The following is a 24,240-nucleotide window of genomic DNA, read 5'->3' as shown; positions in this document are numbered from 1 at the left end:
TGGCACTGTCTGGAGGGAAAAGTATAGTATTTCTCAACCAGTTTACCTTTATTTGGACTACATTATTTTCTCTTCTCTTTCTCTCCAGGACTTTTAGCCTGAAGAAAAGTTGTCAGAAACTTTTCATATTCACTTGACAAATTAAAGATCCCATTATCTTTTCCCCTCAAACTCACCCTAGGGTGAAACAAATGTCAGTACTTGACTGACCAAAACAACATAGAAGAGAATATTGCAGAGGGAATAGAAAGGAAGAGGTTTTGGCATGAGCAGATTTTGCTTACTAATTAAGTGATGTTTTCTCTATTACCATGGATTTCTCCTGTTTTACGACTCTCCTTTCTTGTCCTCAAGTGCTGGAGATGTTAATCCCCTCATCCACCTTGCTCCTGCTGTTTATGGAACTGTGTAACTACTTAATATGCCCAATTCCAATACAGCTTATCACCCTACACAATCCTTTAGCTGTTCCCAAACTCTAAATCAAGTCATGGAATCTATGGAGATAGGATTAGGAGTGAAGGCATGACTGGTTCCTATTAGCACATCTCACATGCTCTAAGATGCTCTCCTAGCCCTCCCCACCAAGATTCATTAGCCCTATTTTTGATTGCAAAACATGGGAGAAAAAGTATTTCATCCTCTCTCCAGTTCTCCTGACCCCCCACCTCATTTTTCCCCTGCCTTTCTCTTAAATACTATTTTCTAACCACTCTTCTCAACTTTAAAGTTATAGTTTCTTTTCATCTAGTTAGATCAGAGTTCTTCTGTTTATTTTTTCTTCTTCCCAGAATTCTATCCAAGACCATGTTCTAATTGCTCCACGTTTCCACTCTTTTCATTAGCCATTCTTTACACTTGCTTCCACCTGGAGCACCCAACACTACTTTTGAAACTCCATTACTGTGAAATCCCTGAAACTCCAGTCTTAATTCTCTGAAATGCCATCTCCCTGTTCATGGAGTCATGATTTGCCCTCTTCTCTCTATCTGCCACCAATATCCACTCAGGTGCACTCCATGCAATGTACACAGAAGATTATATGTGGAAGTTTGGAGGGAGATGGAGATGGTGGAGTGGACTGTGATTGTCCCAGTACATCAGCATTAGGATTTCTAGCATCCCAAACTCTAACTGCAAGTATAGATAAAATTTTAAGTGCATTGTGCAATAAATCTTTGTAAACTTGATTAGGGATACTACCACTATCCAGAATATTGTTTCACAGAGAAATTAATTCTGAAATATAGTGTTTATAAGGAATTTTTTGGAACACAACCTCTTAATAAGAAACTGCTGAAAGACAACAAAGTCAGAAGCAAAATGCATATGCTTATCATGATTATTTTCTAAATTATGTATGCCATTTACCATTTACTATTTCCATGGAAAAATATTGAACTGAAATGAAATAGAAAAGAATATGGAAGAGAATTTGTTTTATTTAGCATAAAAAAAATCTATTTTTTTTCCTCTTTGAAACAATGTGTTTATCTCATCTTATAATGGCATTATCTTTTCACATGATAAGATGTTATTTTTAATGAAGAAAACAGTGAAGCAATTATAATTGCAAATTGTAAATAAAACATTTATTCTAATCATCATTTAAACACAAATAAGGATACAATTGCAAGATACAATTAAATATAAGAGCAGTGCATTTTGAAATACAAATGACATACACACCCTTGAGTAAAATTTGCATATTTTAAGATAGCATTTTAACCATTTACAATTGATATAATTTATATTTATAATTAAATAGGCTCTTTAGAGTATCAACACTAGTAAAAATGGCATAATCAGAGAGCCCTTCGGGTTCTTCATTAACATAATCAACCTGTGGAAATTTGAATTTGGAATAAAATTCTCACCTAAGTTAATCTAACACACAAAGCAAGCCATGCACCTGTTCACAACATATTGCTGGAAAACATTATATGGTAATGAATGTGTAAGCAAAGTAGAAAGGAATATATGATTAAGAATAAGCAATTCTGTACAAAGAATATATAATGATGGTAGCATATCAAAACTGATTTTCATCTAAGCATAGCAGGGAATTGGAAAGCCTTACTTTCCAATAACAAAAACAAGTCATACCACATTTATGTGTTTCTTGGCATGAGGCATCCATATTTCCTACACCAAATGTTAGTGATGTGGCATATAAAGGAGAATAACATAGTATGATGACTTTCTAGCAATGCTGAACTATTTCATCTTTGAGTAATAAAGAAAACACTCAGTGATTTCCTCCTGTCTCTGTTGCTCTGTCCATCTCTTTTTATCATAGTAGGGAACGTTCCACTTCTTAGCAAACAAGTTAGTATTTCTCTGTACACACTCAGGCATTTGCTTAGAGCCATAACCTTGTACTTTTGAAGCTGAAAGGAAAGAGCATTTCAGCAGCATTTATTTATTTATTTTTTGTTTGTTTGTTAGCTTAGTTTTGAAATGGAATGCTCAGGTAAAATAAGACACAGGCCTCTGCTTTCATGGAGCTTACGATTTAATGGGGGGAGAGATATCTAAGCAGGCAATTGCAATGCAGTATCATAAGTATCACAATGTAGGTAAGAACAGTGTGACAGGGGAGAATATCTGAGGCATCTAGCCCAAGCTTGGGATTGGGAGTCATGGGTCAAGTTTAACTGCCCAGAGTTTAAAAAGCAAAACCAAGCAAAATGATAAGAATTAAAGCACTCAAAATGTTAAAAGCGAGGAATCATTATCTAGCTTATCTATCTATTTATTTATTTACCTACTTTTCTAGTTTCAACCTGTGCTGCTGTTGAGTTCCGCTGTACAGATGGGACGTGCATTCCAAGATCAGCACGATGCAACCAGAACATAGATTGCGCAGATGCTTCAGATGAAAAGAACTGCAGTAAGATATCCCATTACCTTTTGTTTGTTCATGCCGGTGCACCTTTGGCATTCCACTGAACAGTGCCCAACTCCTCACTGAACCTTGTCCAGAACTGATATGCAATTAACCCCTGTGGTGTAGGATAATTGCATATTTACTTCTTCAAATGAGGTTAGCATTTCTTGTTTCTGTGACCTACATAAAAGGCTCATGCAGATGAGGTGTTTCTCATTTTTCTGTTTACCTCCTTATAGATAATACAGACTGTACGTATTTCTATAAACTTGGAGTGAAAACCACAGGGTTCATAAGATGCAATTCTACCTCACTGTGTGTTCTGCCAACCTGGATATGCGATGGGTCTAATGACTGTGGAGATTACTCAGATGAATTAAAATGCCCAGGTAATTCTAGAAAGAACAACAGTCTTTGCCTTGAAGATTTATGTTGTATAGCACAAACTTATTAGTTTTCATTCTTGATATTCAGTGGCTAAGATTAAAATGAATGTTGTAGACTGAATTAAAAATGATCATCTAAACATACCACTTTTTATTTTTTTATGACCTATGGAATGATAGTCAAGAAATCTGTTCTATATTTGGATCAGTTTCTTTTTTCAAGTTCATTTCTTTGTTAATCCTTTTAATATTGGTGATAACATCTTAAAATGTATAATTTATGAAGCTTTCATAGAAGCAGTGTATACTGAGAGAAAACTACCAATAGACTAAGAGAGGGGGACTAAGTTTCTCACTACTGGCTTCACTTGTATCATGCTGGTGTTGTCATACTAGGCTGTTTGGTGCAGCTTACATAATCTTTCAGTTTAGTAATATGGGTAACAGTTATCATTACTGCATAAAAGTCCGTTCAGTTCAGTTCAGTCGCTCAGTCTCATCCGACTCTTTGCGACCTCATGAACCGCAGCACGCCAGGCTTCCCTGTCCATCACCAACTCCCGGAGTCCACCCAAACCGATGTCCATTGTGTCTGTGATGCCATCCAACCATCTCATCCTCTGTCGTCCCCTTCTCCTCCTGCCCTCAATCCTTCCCAGCATCAGGGTCTTTTCCAATGAGTCAGCTCTCCACATCAGGTGGCCAAAGTATTAGAGTTTCAGCTTCAGCATCAGTCCTTCCAATGAACACCCAGGACTGATCTCCTTTAGGATGGACTGGTTGGATCTCCTTGCAGTCCAAGGGACTCTCAAGAGTCTTCTCCAACACCACAGTTCAAAAGCATCAATTCTTCGACCCTCAGCTTTCTTTATAGCCCAACTCTCACATCCATACATGACCACTGGAAAAACCATAGCCTTGACTAGACGGACCTTTGCTGACAAACTAACGTCTCTGCTTCTTCATATGCTGTCTGTGTTGGTCAGACCGGCACATTTGTAACTATTAGCCATCTTCACCCAAACAAGCAGTGTCATGTGCATTCTTAGGAAGCTGCCTTCCATGAGAAGGTCATGAACTTGTTTCTTTCTAACTACTTGAGGAAACAAATATGAAAAGTATATAATATCAGAAAGACAGATGGTAAATTAGTAACTGAAAGTAGAGATACTTGTAGGATTCTAGTACATGCCTTCTCATACTGCTATTTCCTTCTCCTAACCCTGCTGCTACACTCACTTTTTCCACATTTTGTTGATCTGTAATAATTTTTGAAATATTTTAAGATACGATATTCATAGGTATTCTGCACACATATTTGTTTGTATTCCACAAGTGCACATACACAGTCTACTATAAAGAATTCATATTCTAATTGTACATAATCTATCAATTAACTGGGCAATGACGGATCCCTTCCTCCTCTCCTGGTCATCAGTATGTAACACTCTATGATGTTCCTTCTGGGTTTGAAGACTCGCTATGTCCTACGAGGAACTGGAGAACTTCTTGGGAGGCACTGAACTGCAGCTTGCTGCAAATCCTCTACAAATTATTTTAAATAAAATTTTATTCTTCATTATGTATGTGTGTGTGTTAGTTGCTCAGTCGTGCCTGACTGTTTGCAACGCCACAGACTGTAGCCCACCAGGCTGCTCTGTTCATGGGATTCTCCAGGCAAGAATACTGCAGTGGGTAACCTTCCCTTCTCCAGGGGAATCTGGCCAACCCAGGAATCAAACCTGGGTCTCCCACACTGCAGGCAGATTCTTTATCATTTGAGCCATCAGGGGACTCCCTCAAAAGTGATTTTGCATCTTTAATTAGATCTACAAAGTTGGTGTTAAAAAATAAAATGGAGGTAATTTTTATTATCTTAAAATAGTCATGCATCACTGTAGTATGATTAACAAGTATACTCTAATATATACTGCCTGATTGGCTGTGAGTCAGTCACTCTAAAACTATGTAAACCTGAAAGTTCAAGGAGACCAATGATATCCAGTAAAGAGAAAAATCTAGTATTTTGTATGTGCTCTTGGAGGTTATAATAATACAATACTCCATAGTCTGAAAAATATATTATATACAAAATAATTTTATATACAGATACTTTTTATTCTCATGATAATTTTTAAGGTAGAACAATTTCAGAGATTCTATTGCAACTTGTTTTTCTTCCTTAAAATAGAAAATGAAAGTGTTAGTCTCTCAATTGTGTCCAACTCTTTGCAATCCCATGGACTGTAGCCCACCAGACTCCGCTGTCCATGGAATTCTCCAGGCAAGACTACTGGAGTGGGTTGTCATTCCCTTTTCCAGGGTAACTTCTCAACCCAGGGATTGAACCCAGGTCTCCTGCATTGCAAGGAGATTCTTTACTATTTGAACCATCAGGGAAGCCCCAAAAGGTGGTATGGTCGGTCCTGGGAGGTTGGTAGGTGGCAGGGGCACAGGAAGAGGGAAGACTTCCCTGACCAGAATCAAACCAAGGCCCCAATGGTGAGAGCACCAAATCCTAACCACTAGACCACCAGGAAGAAGCTAAAATAGAGTACACTAATATAAATCTTGTCAAAGCATATGTATTCTTCAAGAATGGAACATAAAGTTTACACTTGCTCAGCAAAAACCTACTAATAATTTTGTAATTTATTTTTTCTGAGTATGGAATTAAGAATATTTTCCACATAAAATGATACTTTGGCCTTAGGTTTACTTATTTTATAGTCATCTCAGTTGTTTTATTTTTGTTAACTCCACATTATTTGTATTTAAACACTTGCTCCATTAATATCCTTCTTCTGATCCAGGATTCAATCCTAGATGGGATTTGGTTTTCATGTCTCCCTGATTTCCTCTGTTCCATAGTTTTAATTTCTCATTGGTTTTCATGACCTGGATATTCTTTAAAAGAACCTCTCAGCTCTTTTTTATTTAAGTTTTCTTGTTAGTTATCTCTTCCAGTTTAAGGAATATTACTGTCTTGATATCTATCTGCAATGCAGAAGTCTAAGATTTATTTACTTGACATTTTATTTATTTATTTGACAGTAGTTTATTTGACACTGCATTCTATATTTTATCACAGTTCAAAACAAACACAAATGTGAAGAAAATTATTTTGGTTGTCCTAGTGGAAGATGCATTTTGAATACCTGGGTATGTGATGGTCAGAAAGATTGTGAGGATGGACTTGATGAATTCCACTGTGGTGAGACATTATATCTTGCTTTACTTTTATAAACTATATTGTCATTTATATACTGATGTTACCTTACATAGGAATTTTGCACAAAATATTGCTAATCAATTTTAACATCAAGTTTTATTTTTATGAAATAACACAAATGGTAAAACATTAAAACAGAACAGAAAAGGTTATAATGGAGAATAATAATCTCCCATCAAACCTTTTCTTTTAACCTTTTCTGTTATTGCTAGTGTATACCTCCATCAATCTAAATGATATATTTATACCTTCATTTCCTGACTTATTTAATTTAGATGCTAATATATTTACCTCCTGCTGTGAAAAATAAGGATTTAGTTTACACAACACATTATATTCTTCCTACCTGTTATTGACTATCATTATCCTAAATGTTTCTATTCATTACATGTATAGGTTTAAATAGTAAACTAAAACTTGCATTTCTTCAAAAAATCTCTCCCCATTCACCTCCCAATTTCTGTTTGTGTACCTTTCGTTTCACTTGGCAAGGTAAGAAAATATTTAAATTTTTTTGTTAGTTTATGAGTTTTATGATATCCAGGCCAATTTTTTTTAAAGCATATAATTCTCTATTTTCATTTAGCTCAAATAACATACACCAGGGTAAACAGAGTGGGAAAAAAGGATTAAAAATGATTGTCTAAGAAAAGTCAAACTCCCATAAAAGTAAATATCATCCTGAAATATGAAAGTGCATTTTGTTTGATTAAGATGCTATATATCTTTACATTAGAGCCAGATTCTGAACAAGATTAACAGAGAACTTTACCAATAGTTTATATAGATTCAATATTTCTGGAACAGAAGCCATTATATATTTGTATCTTCTTTAGTACTTTTCTGGTTTCAGCTTTTCTAAACGTCACTCTTTTCATAGGTCATGTATGTAAATAAATAAAAATGCAAAGTTTTAAATAAGTTTATAAAAGCCAAATTTTATTTTATAGTCATTTATATTTTGATGCACTAATTCAGTAGAATTTTGTTCTTGGGTGTTTGCTGGTGATAAATGAACTGAGGATAAAGGAAGGAGAGCAGTCACAAACTTTGTAAATAAATGAAGTATACTATCATAAATGCATAATTTGGTAATAAAATACCAGCCACCATGCCACTGAATCTGGATGTTATTAGTCAGACTTAAGTGTTCCCAAGGGTGAGGAACAAAAGCATCACAGTGTTAAGTATGTATAGTATGTTAAGTATGTATAGATAGAAAACTGACAGCTTATCATAGAGCTAAAACCCCCTGAGTCACGTCACCTTTAAAAACAACTGTGTATGGTGGTGAGTTCACCATATCTGTGACATTGCCTATGATGTAGTTTTTTTTTTTTTCCAACTGTTCAATAACAGACTAAAAGTTAGAAGAATACCACACCTGGACCTTTTTTTTTTTTTTTTTTTAACCCTACATGTTAGACAGGAATTTAGGAAGAGTGACTAGCATATTGACTAACTTGGAGTCACATCCTATGAGATTATGTTGAAGAAACAATGTTGTATGACCTGGATAACTGAGAGGGAATATGCAAGCCATTGTCAAAATTTTATAGTACTGTCATGGAGAAGGCAATGGCACCCCACTCCAGGACTCTTGCCTGGAATCCCATGGACGGAGGAGCCTGGTGGGCTGCAGTCCATGGGGTCGCTAAGAGTAGGAGAAGACTGAGCGACTTCACTTTCACTCTTCCCTTTCATGCATTGGAGAAGGAAATGGCAACCCACTCACTCCAGTGTTCTTGCCTGGAGAATCCCAAGGACGGGGGAGCCTGGTGGGCTGCCGTTTATGGGGTCGCACAGAGTCGGACACAACTGCAGTGATTTAGCAGCAGCAGCAGCATAGAGAAGAGGAAAGTGGCTTCTTTTATTTGGGACGACTGGTTTTCAGTTCAGTTCAGTTCAGTCGCTCAGTCGTGTCCGACTCTTCGCGACCCCATGAATCACAGCACGCCAGGCCTCCCTGTCCATCACCAACTCCCGGAGTTTACTCAAACTCCTGTCCATCGAGTCAGTGATGCCATCCAGCCATCTCATCCTCTGGCATCCCCTTCTCCTGCCCCCAGTGATTGGTTTTAGTGAAGTCTAAAGAAGACTTTCCTCACTATCAGATCTTTCCTAAAATGGTCTCTAATGATTCATTTTTTTTTCTTTTGCACCTGAAAGAAACCTTCTTGTGTATTTTTTAGATTCCTCTTGTTCTTGGAACCAATTTGCATGTTCCACAGAAAAATGTATATCTAAACACTGGATCTGTGATGGAGAGGATGATTGTGAAGATGGATTAGATGAAAGTGATAGTATTTGTGGTAAGTTGTTTCCTTTGTGTTCTTGTCCAATTTTTAGGAGTATAATACATACACTCTGTCATTTTAGAATATGCAGAGAACTTTGTTTTCTACTTTGTTAAACTTAATATGAAGTTTACATGTATATACATTTCAATGTAACTGTTTTCATTATTTTTATAACAACTTATTACTCTATATTTCATATATATATATATATATATAGTTACTATTATGGTTTTAGGATTTTTTCCTGAATATTGACACAGTGATTATATTTCTAGTCTTCAGTGACTTCTTCCAAATAGATCACAATGATTGGGATTACTTGGATGAAATGACTGAAAACTTTTCATTGTTTTTGATTAGTATTGCTAAGTTCCCCTCCAAATTTATTATACCTGCTTATATTGCGATAAGTCACACATGGTGTGTGTATGTGTATTATAGTAATCACTATTGCTGAACTGTTTTTAATGGAAAGTAAGGAAGCAGGTTACTATATGTGATTTTAAAATGTACTTAAAATTTAGCTTTATGTGATTAAAGTTATGCTGTCAAATGTCTATGTTTACTATCCATCAACTACATTTTCTACAAAGTCAGTGTGATTTCTTTCAATTAATCACACATATTTAACAAATAATTTAAAATAAATGAATAAATAAATGAATTTCTTAAGAAGTAGAAAAATGAAACAACCTAACCTTTATAAATTTATTATAATTGACCACGCCTTCTACTAAATTATTTGTATATCTGTTTTTCTATCTTTCTGATCTGTTTCCACATGTGTATTTCCACAAAGCTTTATAGTCTTTGCTTATTATATCCTATTTCATAACTATTATCACCCTCATTTTACAGTGATAAGGACCTGAGTCAGAATAAGGCTTAATTATGAAGTAAGGTGTACTTAACACATTTTTTAAATTTTCAGGAGTTGTGGCCTCTATTTAGGTCACTATCATGGAAACATGAATAGAAGATTAATAATGTTCACTCTAAAATCAAGTCCTCTGTATGTAACATAAATTTGGAGATATCCTTGGAAAGTAGACAATTTATTTTCCTGTATTAACCCACCTAAAATCTACTTTTTATTTACAAAACTAAAACAATTTAGTTATACAACAGATAAAGATAAATGTAGAAAGATTACTATCAAAGACCTCTAAAAGGAAAAAGAAATCAGTAATTAACCTGATGACTGGTCAATCTATTTTACCTACTTTGTTTCTCTTTGCTATTAAATATTTCTATTTAAAAAAATGTTATTGGAGTATAGTTGATTTAAAATGTTGTGTTAGTTTCAGGTTTATAGCAAATTGAATCAGTTATACATATGCTTATATCTACTCTTTTTTTTTTTTTTTGATTCTTTCTCATATAGGACATTGCAGAGTATTGAGTAGAGTTCTTTGTTTAATTTTAACTACCAACTTACAACAGGTTGAGCGTATTTTCAGTCTCTAAAATTTATCTTGCTTTTGACCCTTTGTATAATTCTACATTAAATGGCTCCCTTGATATTGCTATGCTTTCTAAGTGGACACAGCGTAATGGAACTGGTAAAGATTCTAAAGTGACACAGAGTGGAATCCTCCTGCATCTGCATTTTCCAGCAGTGTAATCATGTGGTCCATTTTATTCCTTATTCCTCCAATTCTTTTCTTATTAAATGGTTACAAGACATTTACCTTATGCAATTATCATGATCATCTGACATGGCCAATGTGTAATACCTAAATGAATTTACTCCCATTCTCTTTTGTTCTGAATTTATTCCCATTCTCTTTTGTTTCTGCTCCCTCTCTTATTTTTCAGAATAGTGTTGCTGTGTCAGTGTTTATCAATGTCCAGGTAATTTTTTTAAGGATTTAATGGTAATGGACATGTTTACCTGTCATCAAAACACCCAGGGTATTAAACATATACACAGGCTACAGTTTATATACTACCAAGCTGTTGTTGCATAAAAATTAATGCTTTAAACCAAGCATCAGTCAATGAATAAACTTAATATTTTAGAATTGGAAAGGAACTTTATAAGTAATTTATCTGAGTGGTTTTCAACCTTTAGTGTACAAAAATTCCTATTCAGAAGTTTGTTAAAACAGATTCTTAATCCCTACTTCAAAATATTCTTATGTAGACATATTCTTCCTTCATAAATATATAGTGGTTCCGACTTGGGATTTGAGGATTCAGTTTGAAAATCATAGTCTAGTTCACCTCTGTCATATGATAGATGAAGAAAGAAAAACTCACAAAGGTTAATAAATTTGCCAAGGTCATTCAGTGAATCAGTGATAGCAGAACTAGGACCAGAATTCATATTTCTAAAATATGTACAAAATTGGATAGTTTCTAAAATACTTACAAAATCAGAAAGATATGAAACCAATCAAGTATTATATCTGAAGGGGTACACAGGAGTTTCCCAGGCGGCACTAGTTGTAAAGAACCCACCTGCCAGTACAGGAGACATCAGGAGATGCTAGTTCAATCCCTGGGTCGGGAAGATCCCCTGGAGAAGGAAATGGCAACCCACTCCAGTACTCTTGCCTAGAGAATCCCATGATCAGAGGAATCTGATGGGCTACAGTCCATGGGGTCACAAAAGGGTCAAACACAACTGAAGCGTTTTAGCATAGCCCAGCACAGGTACACGAAATGGATCTGGTAGAATTCCTTTTGCTTGTCTTCCTTCCCCCTTGGGATTCATTTCCCTGTGAAAGGCAATGTGTCCCCAGATGAAAATGTAACTATGGAAGGAAGCCATGAGTTTTTTCTTTGGCTCATTTTCTTTCTAATTGGCCATGATATTTTAGAATGCTCTTAACACAGAATCTGTTGAACCACTTTCAAGGGAGCCAGAAAATTAGCTGCAAATAACCTAACGTCATTTTATAGTTTTAGGTATCTTAGTAATTATCTAGTCATACCCCTCACTTTAGAGTGAAACTCAGACACTAGTCTTCTGCAAGGTCGTACAGAATTAAAGTTCTCAACACTTAAATCAATGCTATATTTATTATACGTACCTTGAAAATAAATTGAAGTGGTAATAAGAAAACAGACAAGGAGTTTTAAATGTATCAAAACTTCCTTAGCAGAAAGAATGAACTTTTTTTTACATCTCTAGCTAAATAATAAAAATATTATGGAAATTAAAGCACTAATTGAGAATCTAATACTGCAAGTGACACTGTATTTGTGACTAGCTTAAAAAATAAAAAGGAGGAATAATGTGAAAATAACTTTGTAAGGAAAGAATTTTCTTATAGAAAGCATTAAAGATATAATAGGTAACAGGTAAGTTCATTTTTAAATTAAAGCAACATTTGTTTTATAGATTTTCTTTATAATTTCTTCCAGTAATAGATATCATACTAAATCTCACCCTGTTAGCACTGATCCTCAATCAGATAAGCAAATCTGAATTACCTGGGGGACTTTTCAATATTCACTTGCCATTCTATCTTCCTAATTTAACTGTATGTCAGGAATGGGCATGTTTATGTTGAAAAAGATCAGCAGGGGTTTCAGTTTGTCACCCTGCTATCCTCCCATATTGAAAACATGGCATTGAAAGCAGTTTTTCTCATAATAACTCTAGGACTCAGAAGTAAGATGGTAATTGATAATCCAAGAGAAATAGCTTTAAATGTTTAGAAACAACTATCTTTCACCAATCTAGGCAGTCATATTTTCTTCCTGGAGATACTAATATTTTTTTAAAATAATTCTTACAACTTATTTTTTTGAACCTTTTCTATTTGGTCACATGAAAGGGAAATTAAAGAGAAGTTAGATTTGGGAGACATGTTACTAATTCACTCAATATATATTTTATATACATAACATATTCAATATGTACAACTGTACTCAGGGTTAGGTAAATATCAAGAGAATGAACTATTTCCTAATTTTACTTGATTATTCTATGCCCACAGAAGGAAAAGCAAAGAGCAACCCCTGAGGCCCTTTGAATGTACAGTAAACAGCATTTTTTTGTGTGGAAACTGGTGTCAAAAAAAAAAATTACATTTGAAAAAATCATGCAATTAAAAGGATATTGAATTGACAGAGTGAAGACAAGATAGATTCTGTTTATTAAGTGTCTAAAACAAAGGGTACATGCATATATTCATCCTTTTCAACAACACAAGGTGGGGAGTAACAATAACGACCTTAGTGGTTAAGAGAAGGTGCTTAGGAACCAAAAAGGTTTTGGACTCCCAGCTCACCACAGGACTCCTTATGCAACTTGAGACTTCCTGCAAGCTTTTAACTTCTCAGAGCCTCAGTTTCCTTTTATGTGAAGTGAAACTAATAATAGTTCTACCATTGTAGGTGATTGTGATTACTAAATAAGTTAATATGCTAAGTGCTTAGCATATATTAAGTGATAAAAATGCTATTATTATTATCCTTATAGGCTCAGTCCTTTTGAAATTTTATCTCAATTTATTCATCATTCTATGACATTTTTAGGCTTTTTACATTTTACAAGGAGAAGATACTATTATTATTTTCTGCCATATAGCTTTTATTTTATTTTCCTGCCATATACCTTTAAGAAATGTAATTCTTGCTATTGGGAAGGAGTGGTCTTCTCAGGTAACACAGTGTTAAAGAATCCATCTGCCAATGCAGAAGACCCAGGAGAAGCAGGTTTGATTCCTGGGTCAGGAAGATCCCCTGGAAGAGGAAATGGTGTCCCATTCCAGTATTCTTGCTGCGAGAATTCCATGGACAGAGGAGCCTGGTGGGCTACAGTCCATGGGGTAGTAACGAGTTGGACACAACTTAGCAACTAAATTACCACTGCCATTGGGAAGGAATGCATTCTGAGTGAAAAGTATCCATAGGGGAAGGATAATATGTGGTGATTCCAAAAAAACTCCAGTTTCTTCCTTGTTAGTGACATTCTTCTGCTTCTCATCTATTGAAAATATAAATGATAGCTCTTTCTCAGTGGACCTGCTGTGTGTGATCATAATGGCTTTTCTTTTTTTTTTTTTTTGGTGGTTTTCAGGTGCCATCACCTGTGCGGCTGACATGTTCAGCTGCCAGGGCTCCCGTGCCTGTGTGCCTCGACACTGGCTGTGTGATGGTGAACGGGACTGTCCAAATGGAAGTGATGAACTCTCCACAGCAGGCTGTGGTACGAACATGCATGGGGCTGTCTATCAAAGAATGCTGTTGCAGCATCCTCAGATATTTACTTCTGTAGTACTCACCACATCACCCTTTCTCTCACTTTCCCAACCCCTGGACTCATAGGTAGTATCAGATTTAATCAGGTGGGATGCTGTCAATCATAGTAGTTCAGCAACCCTTCACACCACTGTTGAGAGTGTTTCCAACATGCACGGTGGGATTACTCATTTTAAAATCATTTTTGATGAGTGAAAAATTTTCACTTCATTTCTGCGATACTGTAACCACCCTATGTATGTTTGTGTGGTGGAGTTGTTACTTTCTTTTTAGTATCTTCCCCGACCCTGTACTCCCCTTGAAGGCTTTTAGATTGCCCATTACAGATACTCTGTAAATGGCTGCTGTGATCCTAAATAACTACTGACCAGAAGGTCAGTAAACACCTATTAGTCCTACAGATAGGATATTAACCCTTAGGTCAGGTAAAAATAGTATGGATATAGCTGAATGAAGCTAGGGGATCAGAGGAACAGCTTTGGAGGCCAGACAATTTACTAAGTTTCTAACTCTAGGTCACTTCAGGAAATTTTCAGGGAATTACTCAGTAGTGAAAATTTAGATAAATTCCTTTGTGTGATCAAGAGAATGAAGGGCCTGGATGTTTGAATGCAGATCCCAAGGTCACGTAGGGGATATGTTGAGCTGAGCAATGTATTAGGAAGACTGCTATGAACTCTGCTTATTAAAGTGAAGTCTGCTAGTCATCTCTCAGATGACCTATCTTCAGGTCTTTAAAACTGTATTTGAAGCTGTAATGTAATAGTATGTATATATGGGTGTGTGCATTTGGGTTATAGTTAAAGCAGAAAAGGAAAAGGAAGACTTTGAGGCAGGCTTGTGTGTACAAAACTCATACTATTGTAGAATAAATCACTTTGATCTTAAAATTGATACTTGTCTGTAAAGGTCAATGGGGCCACTGAGGGCTACATAATAAAGGATTATGCATCAATTCAGGGATCCAGATAGTCCCAGCATACTGTTGCTATTGTAGCAAGTTAATACTCTGGGAGGCATATTAACACTTTTGGGCCACATGGGTGTTATTAACTAAATTATGTTAAAATACAACAAATTGTACTCAAGTGACCTGAAAGCATTAATGCCAAATAAGCCTCTGTTGCTTAGCATTTTAAAGAATAATTCATATATTAGAATTGGCATAATTCACTTGAGTTATATAAGCTGTCACACAGTTCAAAGTTACAATAGTGGTTAGTAAGTGAGTTTTACTTTGATTATAATGAGCAGTTTTTAGCTCTGCTTCTATGTGGCTTCTGTACCACTTTTGAAAATACATTTGTTGAAAATGTTATACTTGATTAAATTCAAATAATTCTTTTTGTTTAACCTGCTAATATCTCTTTTCAGTCATCACTGTTATGAAAGCAGAGCAGTTTCCTTTTTTCATCTAGTCTGAGACAGATTTAGGATCAGGAGTTGATAAGCATATAAAAGAATAATGATAATACCTTAAGTGTCAGAATGATACATACAAAAGATACTAGATCATCACAAATAAATATTGTGTAGAAAAGCCTAAAAGTCTTGTAGAAGGATTTCAAAGAAAAGCAATACCATTATCTGAGTTGTGAAGGACATAGAGGAGAAAGAGTAGTGTTGAAGATAGAGGACATGTTAAGACATGAAAGGGACAGATTGGAAGGCCTCTACATTTTTTCAAGTGCCCATTATACTTCAATTATTTTGGTAGATGTTTTTATTTACATTATTGAATTCCCATAGTATTTTAGTGAAGTGCCTTTGGAGATCTGCCAAAAATAATTGTGTAGATGAGAATTGTAAGAGCACCTATTGAATATCTAAAATGAGCTGATCTGCTTCATATACCTTATCTAGTTCTTACAAGAAATTTATCAGATAAATTTTATTATCCTCATTAAGCAGATAATGAAACATATGTACCAAGAAGGTAAATATTAATAGCTTTACTTAGGATAAAAATTTAAGGTGCTAACACCTTTTTGCAAAGTCTTTTTCTTCCAGTGTACTATAATTGCATATAGATTGTTTTTTCACTTAAAAAATAAAATATAATTGACCTATATATTGTGTTAGCTTTAGGTGTGCAACATATTGATTTAATGTATTTATATCTTATTGCAAAATGGTTACTACAATGAACTTAGTTAACATCCATCATATATCAGAATCTTAACATTTGAAATACTGCAAAGCTTGAGTCAGATCATGACATTTACCCTTTACGTGTAAGAAAGGTAACTAAAAATAGTTAAATGATCAAACCTCTATGATGCTATGCATATACTGTTAAAGCTCATTTTCTCTGTATAAGCCAGTATCTTTTGGACTTTTACTCAAGTTTTATTGCGCATAAGCAACCATTTTCCTCACTGGTTAGGGCCCTTGATAGAGAATACTTTTTTGGATCAGTATTCCAGAAGGATCAATGTTCCATTCATGGATCAATATTCCTAATTTGGTGTGGTGCTTATGGTTGGGTTCATTTCACTGTAGATCTTAACCTATTTCAACACCCTACTCTAGAAGTCACCCCAAAGCTTTATTTTCCTCTTAAAACAGTAACTTCCTTAGCCCCTTTGATTTTCTTTTCACTTCCATCATGAGCTTTAGCACTTGGTGGTCTTTTCATGTCCATTTTTCACAAAGAAGCAAGGTTTTTATCACCTTGCTACCATTACTGCAGCCATGGGGAGAGAAGAAAAAATATCCAACCACATTATCAGAGTTGAGTGATTTTTTTTATCACATATGAACCTTTAAATTCATCCTTCAGCAAACTCACAAATTGCTTAATGTTCTGAAATTTCAAGGTCACTCTAGAATTGTTGAGCATTTAACACTGAAATTTTGAATTATACATATTTATATTCATATATTTGACTACTTATATCAAAATATGCATGTTAATATATTTTAATAATTTATCTGATACATTGAATGTTTAGCTAACATTTCTTTTAAAATGACCAGGAATTACTGAGTGTACTGTGTATGAGAACATACATTCCCCAAACTTTTTTTTTTTTTTTGCTTATCCATATGTTTTATTTTTTATTTTTTTTTCCCTTTATTTATTTTTTTTCCCAGTGGGTTTTGTCATACATTGATATAAAGTAGGTGCTCATCTAAGTTAATTTTTTCTGATGTCTTCCTTAGCTCCCAATAATACATGTGATGAAAATGCTTTCATGTGCCGTAATAAAGTATGCATTCCCAAGCAATTTGTTTGTGACCATGACGACGACTGTGGAGATGGTTCTGATGAGTCACTGCAGTGTGGTAAGTATATATGAACTTTTCATGGAGAAGATTCTCAGGCTGAGTACCAGTCTTTAACAAAAACAAATAAATACATTTCTTAATCTCACTAAGGGTATGTAAATTTGGTAATATAGACCTACTGCATATAGCCCCTTAAAACTCTACCATAGTTACACATGTTTTTGAAAATTTTACCTATGGTTGTAGGGTTCTTACAAGAACCATACTGGAAAATGTTTGTAAAAACATCTTTTAATTTCAGAACTTTGTGAGGTACCTTGTACTTTAAAAACAATGTATGGCTGGCTAGTTCAGTCTTATAGCCAAATAAGATATTTTAGTGAGAAAAAAAGAATACAATTCACACAGCTATCAGAAAATATACATATTTAACATTTTTCTTTTATCTGTTTGCATATGTATATATTTGTTAAAATTTAATATTGTTATTTTGAAATTTATCTTGTTACGTATATATTTATCTAATTGTCCTGTGTATATAAGGTGTATATGAACACATATATAACTTCTGTGATAAAATTAGTATATTAAAAATTTCCAGTTGAAAATGAAATATTATGTAAACCTAGTACTTTTGTAAAATATTTAAATATATGCATGAATCAATACAAAATGAAAATCTGTGAAATAAATCCACATATACCTATGAAAGGCAATAATTTAGTTTCCCTCCTGTGTCCTCCCCATCCAATGGCTCTAACCTTGGCCTTTGATATAAACCTCCTTGAGATCAGTGGATATCAGTTTTTATATCAATTCACCATTAAGTCATGGATTCAATGTGGTATTTTAAAAGCCAACTCGTAACTCAAAATGTAAATCTGACGCTAGAGTTATATCTGATTGAATATATTTCCTCAGCTAGACACCATGTTTGGTTCATATGGAAATGAATGAGACAGAAATTCCACTAGAAAAAAAAAATTACAGATGAACAGAAAAATCAAGAGTGCAATATAGAATAATAACATTCATAGTCATATGGGAATAATAAGAATCATAATATACAAAATCAGAGATGAGAAAATAATTTTTGAGGCACTAAAGAACAGAGACAGGGAGTGTTAGTCAGTGGAAATCATATTTAGATGCTACAGAAAATGACATAGTTGTTAAAAATATGAACCCTAGAGCCAGACGGCCTGGGTCCAATCCTGATTCTGCCAGTTACTAACTGTGTGACCTTGGAAAAGTGACTTTTATCTCCCTGAACTTCAATTTCTTTATCTGCAAAAAATATATAGTAACATTATTTAATTCTTAACACTGTTAAGAGAATTAAATAATTAATATTTGTAAAGTGCTTAAAACAGTTCCAAACATAGTAAATCCTATATATGTTTACAAAAACTATAAATTGACATGGTTGTGGAATAGCAGTTAGTCTTTGGTGAGGTCAGTTGGAGTTAGAAGTTTTAGATTCTAAAAAGTCTCAAATACAATGTTAAAGAATTTGTATTTAATTATTTTGCCTCACTTGGCAAGTATACATTTTGAAAACAGGAATATCACAGTTAAATTTGAACTTTAGAACCATCCTTTTCAGCAGAGTGGATGAAATAGTGCCATGAGGGAGAGGTACTATAAAGAGAAAATAATCTGTTAGGAGTTTATTATAATAGTTATGATAATTAACACTGTGATTTTGAACTAAGGCAGAAATGATGGAATGGAAAATGGAGAACTGGGTCAGAATTCATTTACAGTTACAGATGGAGGGTAGAGTCCAATTTCTATCTCGGATGACTGGGAGGATGGCATTGATATTAATGAGTTTTGGATGAAGTTAAGGGGCAATTTTGCTGATGCAGGAGAAGGATGTAACAAATAATTAATTTTTGACATTTTGAATATGAAGTCTTGCTCAGATAATCACATGAAGTTGTACAGTGAGTACTTGAAATTTCACTTCTAAAGTATGATCAGGACACATAATATTAACCTAGTGACCTTCAACATAAGGATGATATTCAAAAATATGACAAAGAATGAGAATATCCCTCATTGTAGAAAGGAAAGGGGGAAAACCCTAGACTGAAGGTTGAAATAAGGGCTTCCCCTCTAACAATTTAGGGTATAACAGGAGAAAACTTCTTACAGAAAGAGGGGGGAAAGGAAATAGCAAAAGCAGAGTACGAAGTCTGGGAGAATATATGATGAATATTAAATCCGAAAACTATTTCCAAGGTACAACAGACAGTACCTTTAAGTGCTGCAGGAAGATGAAGCAGATAGGAGCCAGAGACACATAAATTTACCAACTATCACTTGAAATCTGTTAGCTCTAAGAAGAATTTCAGTGGGTAGAAGTTGCAGAAATGAGATATTAATAATAAAAGTTGAACTAGAGGTAAGTAAGTGAAATCAAGATTGAGTAGGGACTTGATTGAGCAGGGAAGAAGGGTCATTGTTGTTGAGAGTTATATGGATAGATTTTTATTATTATTGGGCTGGAAGAGACTTGAACATATATATTGCATGAAGAAGAAGAGCTAGAGAAGGAGAAGGAGAAAAGAAATACTAGGGAATCTGAGGATATTTTTAGAACTATGTAGTTTTGCCATGCAGTATAATAAACATCTTAAGTAAATAATTACTATTGAATCAGCTTTTTCTGTTGAAATTTTATTTTTTAAGCCATAAAAATCTTATTTTCTCACTTCAGAAGTGAAATGTTTGCTCATATTTACCAGCAAGTTTGCAAAAGAAATGACTTTTTTTATTGCTTACAAACTTAGGAAGAAATAAAATCTGAAGCTTCATAATATTTAAAATCAAATGAGTTTTACTTACAAACAGACATAGATATGAACATTAACAACTGATGGATTGATACTGTGATTTGAGTAAAGCCTTTTAATGCCTCTAAGAATCAATATGTAAAATAATTACAATAGTTTTCTGCTTATTACTCTATGAATTGGCTTTTAATTTTCTCATTTTAACAATTTCTTTACACTTTCAGTGCTTCTTCCCAAACATAAACATGACATTATAGCTTCTGATAATTATCATTATAATCCAGAGTCAGTTCATCCATATGTTCTAGTATTCTACCTAACCAAGTTTAGTCTTGAAAATAATTTTGAATAGCTTTCATTTTGTTTTCCATTCTAAGGGAAATCTTTAGGATATAGACAATAAGTGAAGAGAGATTATATACTCATTATAAATTTTGTTATGTGTGTGTGTATATATATATATAGTTTTATATATATATATACTTTTGTTACATATATATTTTGTTATGTAAATATATATATGTGTGTATATATATATATTTTGTTAGCAATATATATTTTGTTTCCTTACGTAGAAACAAAATAAGAGTGCCTTCTTTCCAACTTTGTTTTCTGGTCTTTAATCCTATTTTTCCAACCAGAAATATCTCTTGCAATTATTACAACTGCCCTAGAAAGAAAAGAGAAATATCTCCCATAGATGCTTGGGTAGCACATGGTTAATTAGGCTGAGTGCATGTTATGAGTGAAGTTTTAATCAGTATCTGTTATGTGAATTAAAACGTTTCTTTGCCTGCAGGGTACCGGCAGTGCAATGCAGAAGAGTTTAGCTGTGCCGATGGGCGATGTCTTTTAAATAGTCAGTGGCAGTGTGATGGAGATTTTGACTGTACAGACCATTCTGATGAGGCGCCTATAAACCCAAAGTGTAAAAGTGCAGGTACAGAAAGTGGACAATACTATGCTTATTCCAAAATTGATTTTTTAAGGCAATACTGTGACTCATTTTTAGGTTCATGTGGTATTCACTGAGAGAAAATGCAGTTAATTATGTGATACTTCTACTGACACCATGCAATAGAAGCATCTTGGTAATCAACCTTGTTTGGGAGTTAGTTTTAGAAATGTGAGTCTGTGCCACAGATATGAAGATGTGTGGCATGAACCAGATGAATCCATCATCCTGTTGCTTTAAAAAAGTCATTTTTCTTAATACATTATTTAATGTGAAGATAATTTCCATGTATGGACCTATTTGGTTACAGTCCATGTATGGACCTTTTAAATGGAACATTTAATCATAAAAGAAGTTGAGATTTACTGAGATAAAGTCAATATTATTCAAACTTAGGCAAAATGAAATAAATTGCATATCATTTGAATGGAAAATAGATATGTAGCCAAACTTGGTCTATTTTTCACTTTACCATTCCAAAGAATGAATACCTAGTTATAAATTTTAGAATAAACCCAATTACTTTTTTTCTCACATAGTTTACATGTTAATAGGCACTCTTGTATCATGTATTATAATGAGTAATGTTTAAATCATCAGGTTTTGAATAGCTGCAAAACCTGAACTCCTTTCCATAGCTATATTTGAAACAACTATTATTCAGCACAAGTATCTTTTTATGCCCAGATTTAAAAATGTCAATGTTATATTTCCAGGAAAAAAAAAAAGGAATTTAGGAGTATCTACCTATTCCAGATTCTTAATTTTCAGTGACATGCAATTTTTTAGAGACCTATGACTTGAGGGAAATGTCAAGCTATCATTACACTTTTGAACTCATTCTTCACAATATTAATTAAGACAGAAATACTCCATTAATTTTGCTATTGATGCTTATTTTGATAGCTAATTTTCAATGTAAAGCTATATTTGCAGTGTATTGAACACGAAAGTACTGTTTGCCCTTGATTTTCTTTGTGTATACAATATTACACTGAATAGAAAGCATTTTATATATACCTATATATACTATAGTTTTTGACTGACAAGTTGTCATATTTGTGAGTGTTTTCAGCAATTGCAGTATAAAACAATGGCATGCCCTTTATGTTCCATTTGTTTTATTTTCTTTTTCCAGAACAGTCATGCAACAGTTCATTTTTTATGTGCAAAAATGGCAGGTGCATCCCCAGTGGAGCTCTTTGTGACAATAAGGATGACTGTGGCGATGGCTCAGATGAGAGGAGCTGCCATATAAATGAGTGTTTGAGTAAGAAGGTCAGTGGGTGTTCTCAAGATTGTCAGGATCTTCCTGTCAGTTATAAGGTAGGTACTCATCAAAAATAGAAAATCATGTGATAGGCTAGAATTTGAGATAATAAAAATTATTTAATTCAATATAGCTGTAAGACTGAAAGTCATTAGAATTTTGTTAGTTAAAATTATTTAAATGGAGAGTTTCTATACCAGTGAACCATAATAATAGTGTGGTATGTAAATAGAATATAATCATGAAGACAAAATTTCAGTGTTCAGCTTTCTAATAAATGGTGATCATAAAGAAAAAAATGAAAAGAAAGGTCAGTGTTTGATAAAGATAGTGCTGTTAAGAGCTGGGTAAATATGCATGCTGCTGTCTTAAATTCCTATTTCTTCCCTCATTTTCCCTCTCATATATCTTTGAAGTAGAATGGGCTGATCATTTATATTTTATCACAACACTGGAGAATGCAATATTTTTTTCAAATAAACAGGAAGGAAAAAAACAGAGTACATGAATTATTAGGACTGAGTGCAGGTACACTAAAAGATAAATCATGTCTAATATACTAATTGCTTTTTGTTGGTACCACTTTCCTGAAGAAGGTGATTCACTGACAAAATTGATTGACAGAAATAGCTTTAGAAAACATCTCTATTTTAGTATGTTGAAATGGAGAATGCATACAAACTAAATCTTAAAGTGGTATTTTAGGTTAAAATCAATTATGTAAATATGGGAAAACCTCAGTAAAACCAATTCACTTGGAAATTAGTGATTTTAACTGGACAATAGCTCTGTATGAATCAGCAAAAGAACATGGCCCCAGTGAAACACAGAGGCCATCTAATCTAGTTAGGAGTAGTACAGATGTCAGTAGAATTTTGTTCTACTGAATTCTGTGATGATTAGGACATACCTGGGGCACCTGCACATTTAGGAACATGGCACTTTAAGAGGAACTTTGACAAATTGTACTATATCCACATTTGTGCATCCAGTGGCATCAGGGGTCTGGAAGACACACCTTTGGAAGAAATTTCACCAAGAGCAAAATGGCTAGTCAGCTGTAATAAATATATGAAATTCTACCCTGCTGTATTCAAAGAGGATATCCAACAAGCACCTATTGTATAGCACCTAGAACTCTGCTCACTCTCCCCTGCCAGCCTGGATGGGAGGGGTGGCTTGAGGGAGAAAGGATGCATGTATACGTATGGCTGAGCCCCTTTGCCCTTCACCCGAAAGTACCACAGCATTGCTAATTGGCTACACTCTTATACGAAATAAAAATTTTAAAGTTTGAAAAATAATTTTGAAAGAGTCAAATAACTAAAAATGACATTAATAAATACATAAATAGCTGAAGTACTGGAATAGGGAGCATATCTTGTCTGAGTTGTTTCAAAGGCTGGAATTAGGAGTTGGGAAACAGATTCTGTTCAATATAATAAAGATGTTTTGGACATCAGAACTCTATATATTGGAAGGAGTTGTCACCTTTCTTGTGTCTAAGTGTTTCATCTGAGACTAAGTGACTTTCTTTAAAAGATGCAAGAAAAAAAAATCTGTCTATTACAAAGATGCTTGGGCATTTTCCCTGCCAGCCTTGACATTCTATGACAGTCATTTCTATCTAATGGTAAATCACCCAAACAGCCATTCAGTCATTTATAATCTCTGAATTTCTGTTATTATGACTAACTTAACTGCATTGGTCACTGTATGTGGATATAACCTAAGAAGTATAATAATAATTTCCCCTATGTTAAAATAGAGATAAAAAGTAAAATACTAAGAAAGTTATGTTTATTTTTAAAGTTTTTAGACCCAATATTGTATTAAGAAGAATTATTTCAACTTGTAAGACTTACACAACTGAAGCAGCTAACCACACATGCATGTAAGACTTAAAACACAAATGCACAGACTCATCCCACTATATTGTGGGTAGAAGGAAGCAAGAC

At 34.2% G+C, this 24,240-nt stretch overlaps 1 protein-coding gene across 1 annotated transcript in view; it reads left to right on the top strand.

Annotated features, from left to right (window-relative positions):
- LRP1B (LDL receptor related protein 1B) overlaps positions 1-24,240 on the top strand; it is a 2,049,143-nt gene that overhangs the window by 1,737,301 nt on the left and 287,602 nt on the right. The window contains exons 48-55 of the mRNA XM_043488135.1: positions 2,780-2,893; positions 3,130-3,279; positions 6,368-6,490; positions 8,701-8,820; positions 13,844-13,972; positions 17,191-17,313; positions 20,857-20,997; positions 22,151-22,338. Of these exons, the coding sequence (XP_043344070.1) occupies positions 2,780-2,893; positions 3,130-3,279; positions 6,368-6,490; positions 8,701-8,820; positions 13,844-13,972; positions 17,191-17,313; positions 20,857-20,997; positions 22,151-22,338 (1,088 nt within the window). The remainder of the gene's footprint in view (positions 1-2,779; positions 2,894-3,129; positions 3,280-6,367; positions 6,491-8,700; positions 8,821-13,843; positions 13,973-17,190; positions 17,314-20,856; positions 20,998-22,150; positions 22,339-24,240) is intronic.

This window comes from Cervus canadensis, chromosome 15, assembly GCF_019320065.1.
Source record: "Cervus canadensis isolate Bull #8, Minnesota chromosome 15, ASM1932006v1, whole genome shotgun sequence".
In the NCBI taxonomy this organism is placed as follows: domain Eukaryota; kingdom Metazoa; phylum Chordata; class Mammalia; order Artiodactyla; family Cervidae; genus Cervus; species Cervus canadensis.
This window is presented reverse-complemented; position numbering and strand designations above follow the sequence as displayed.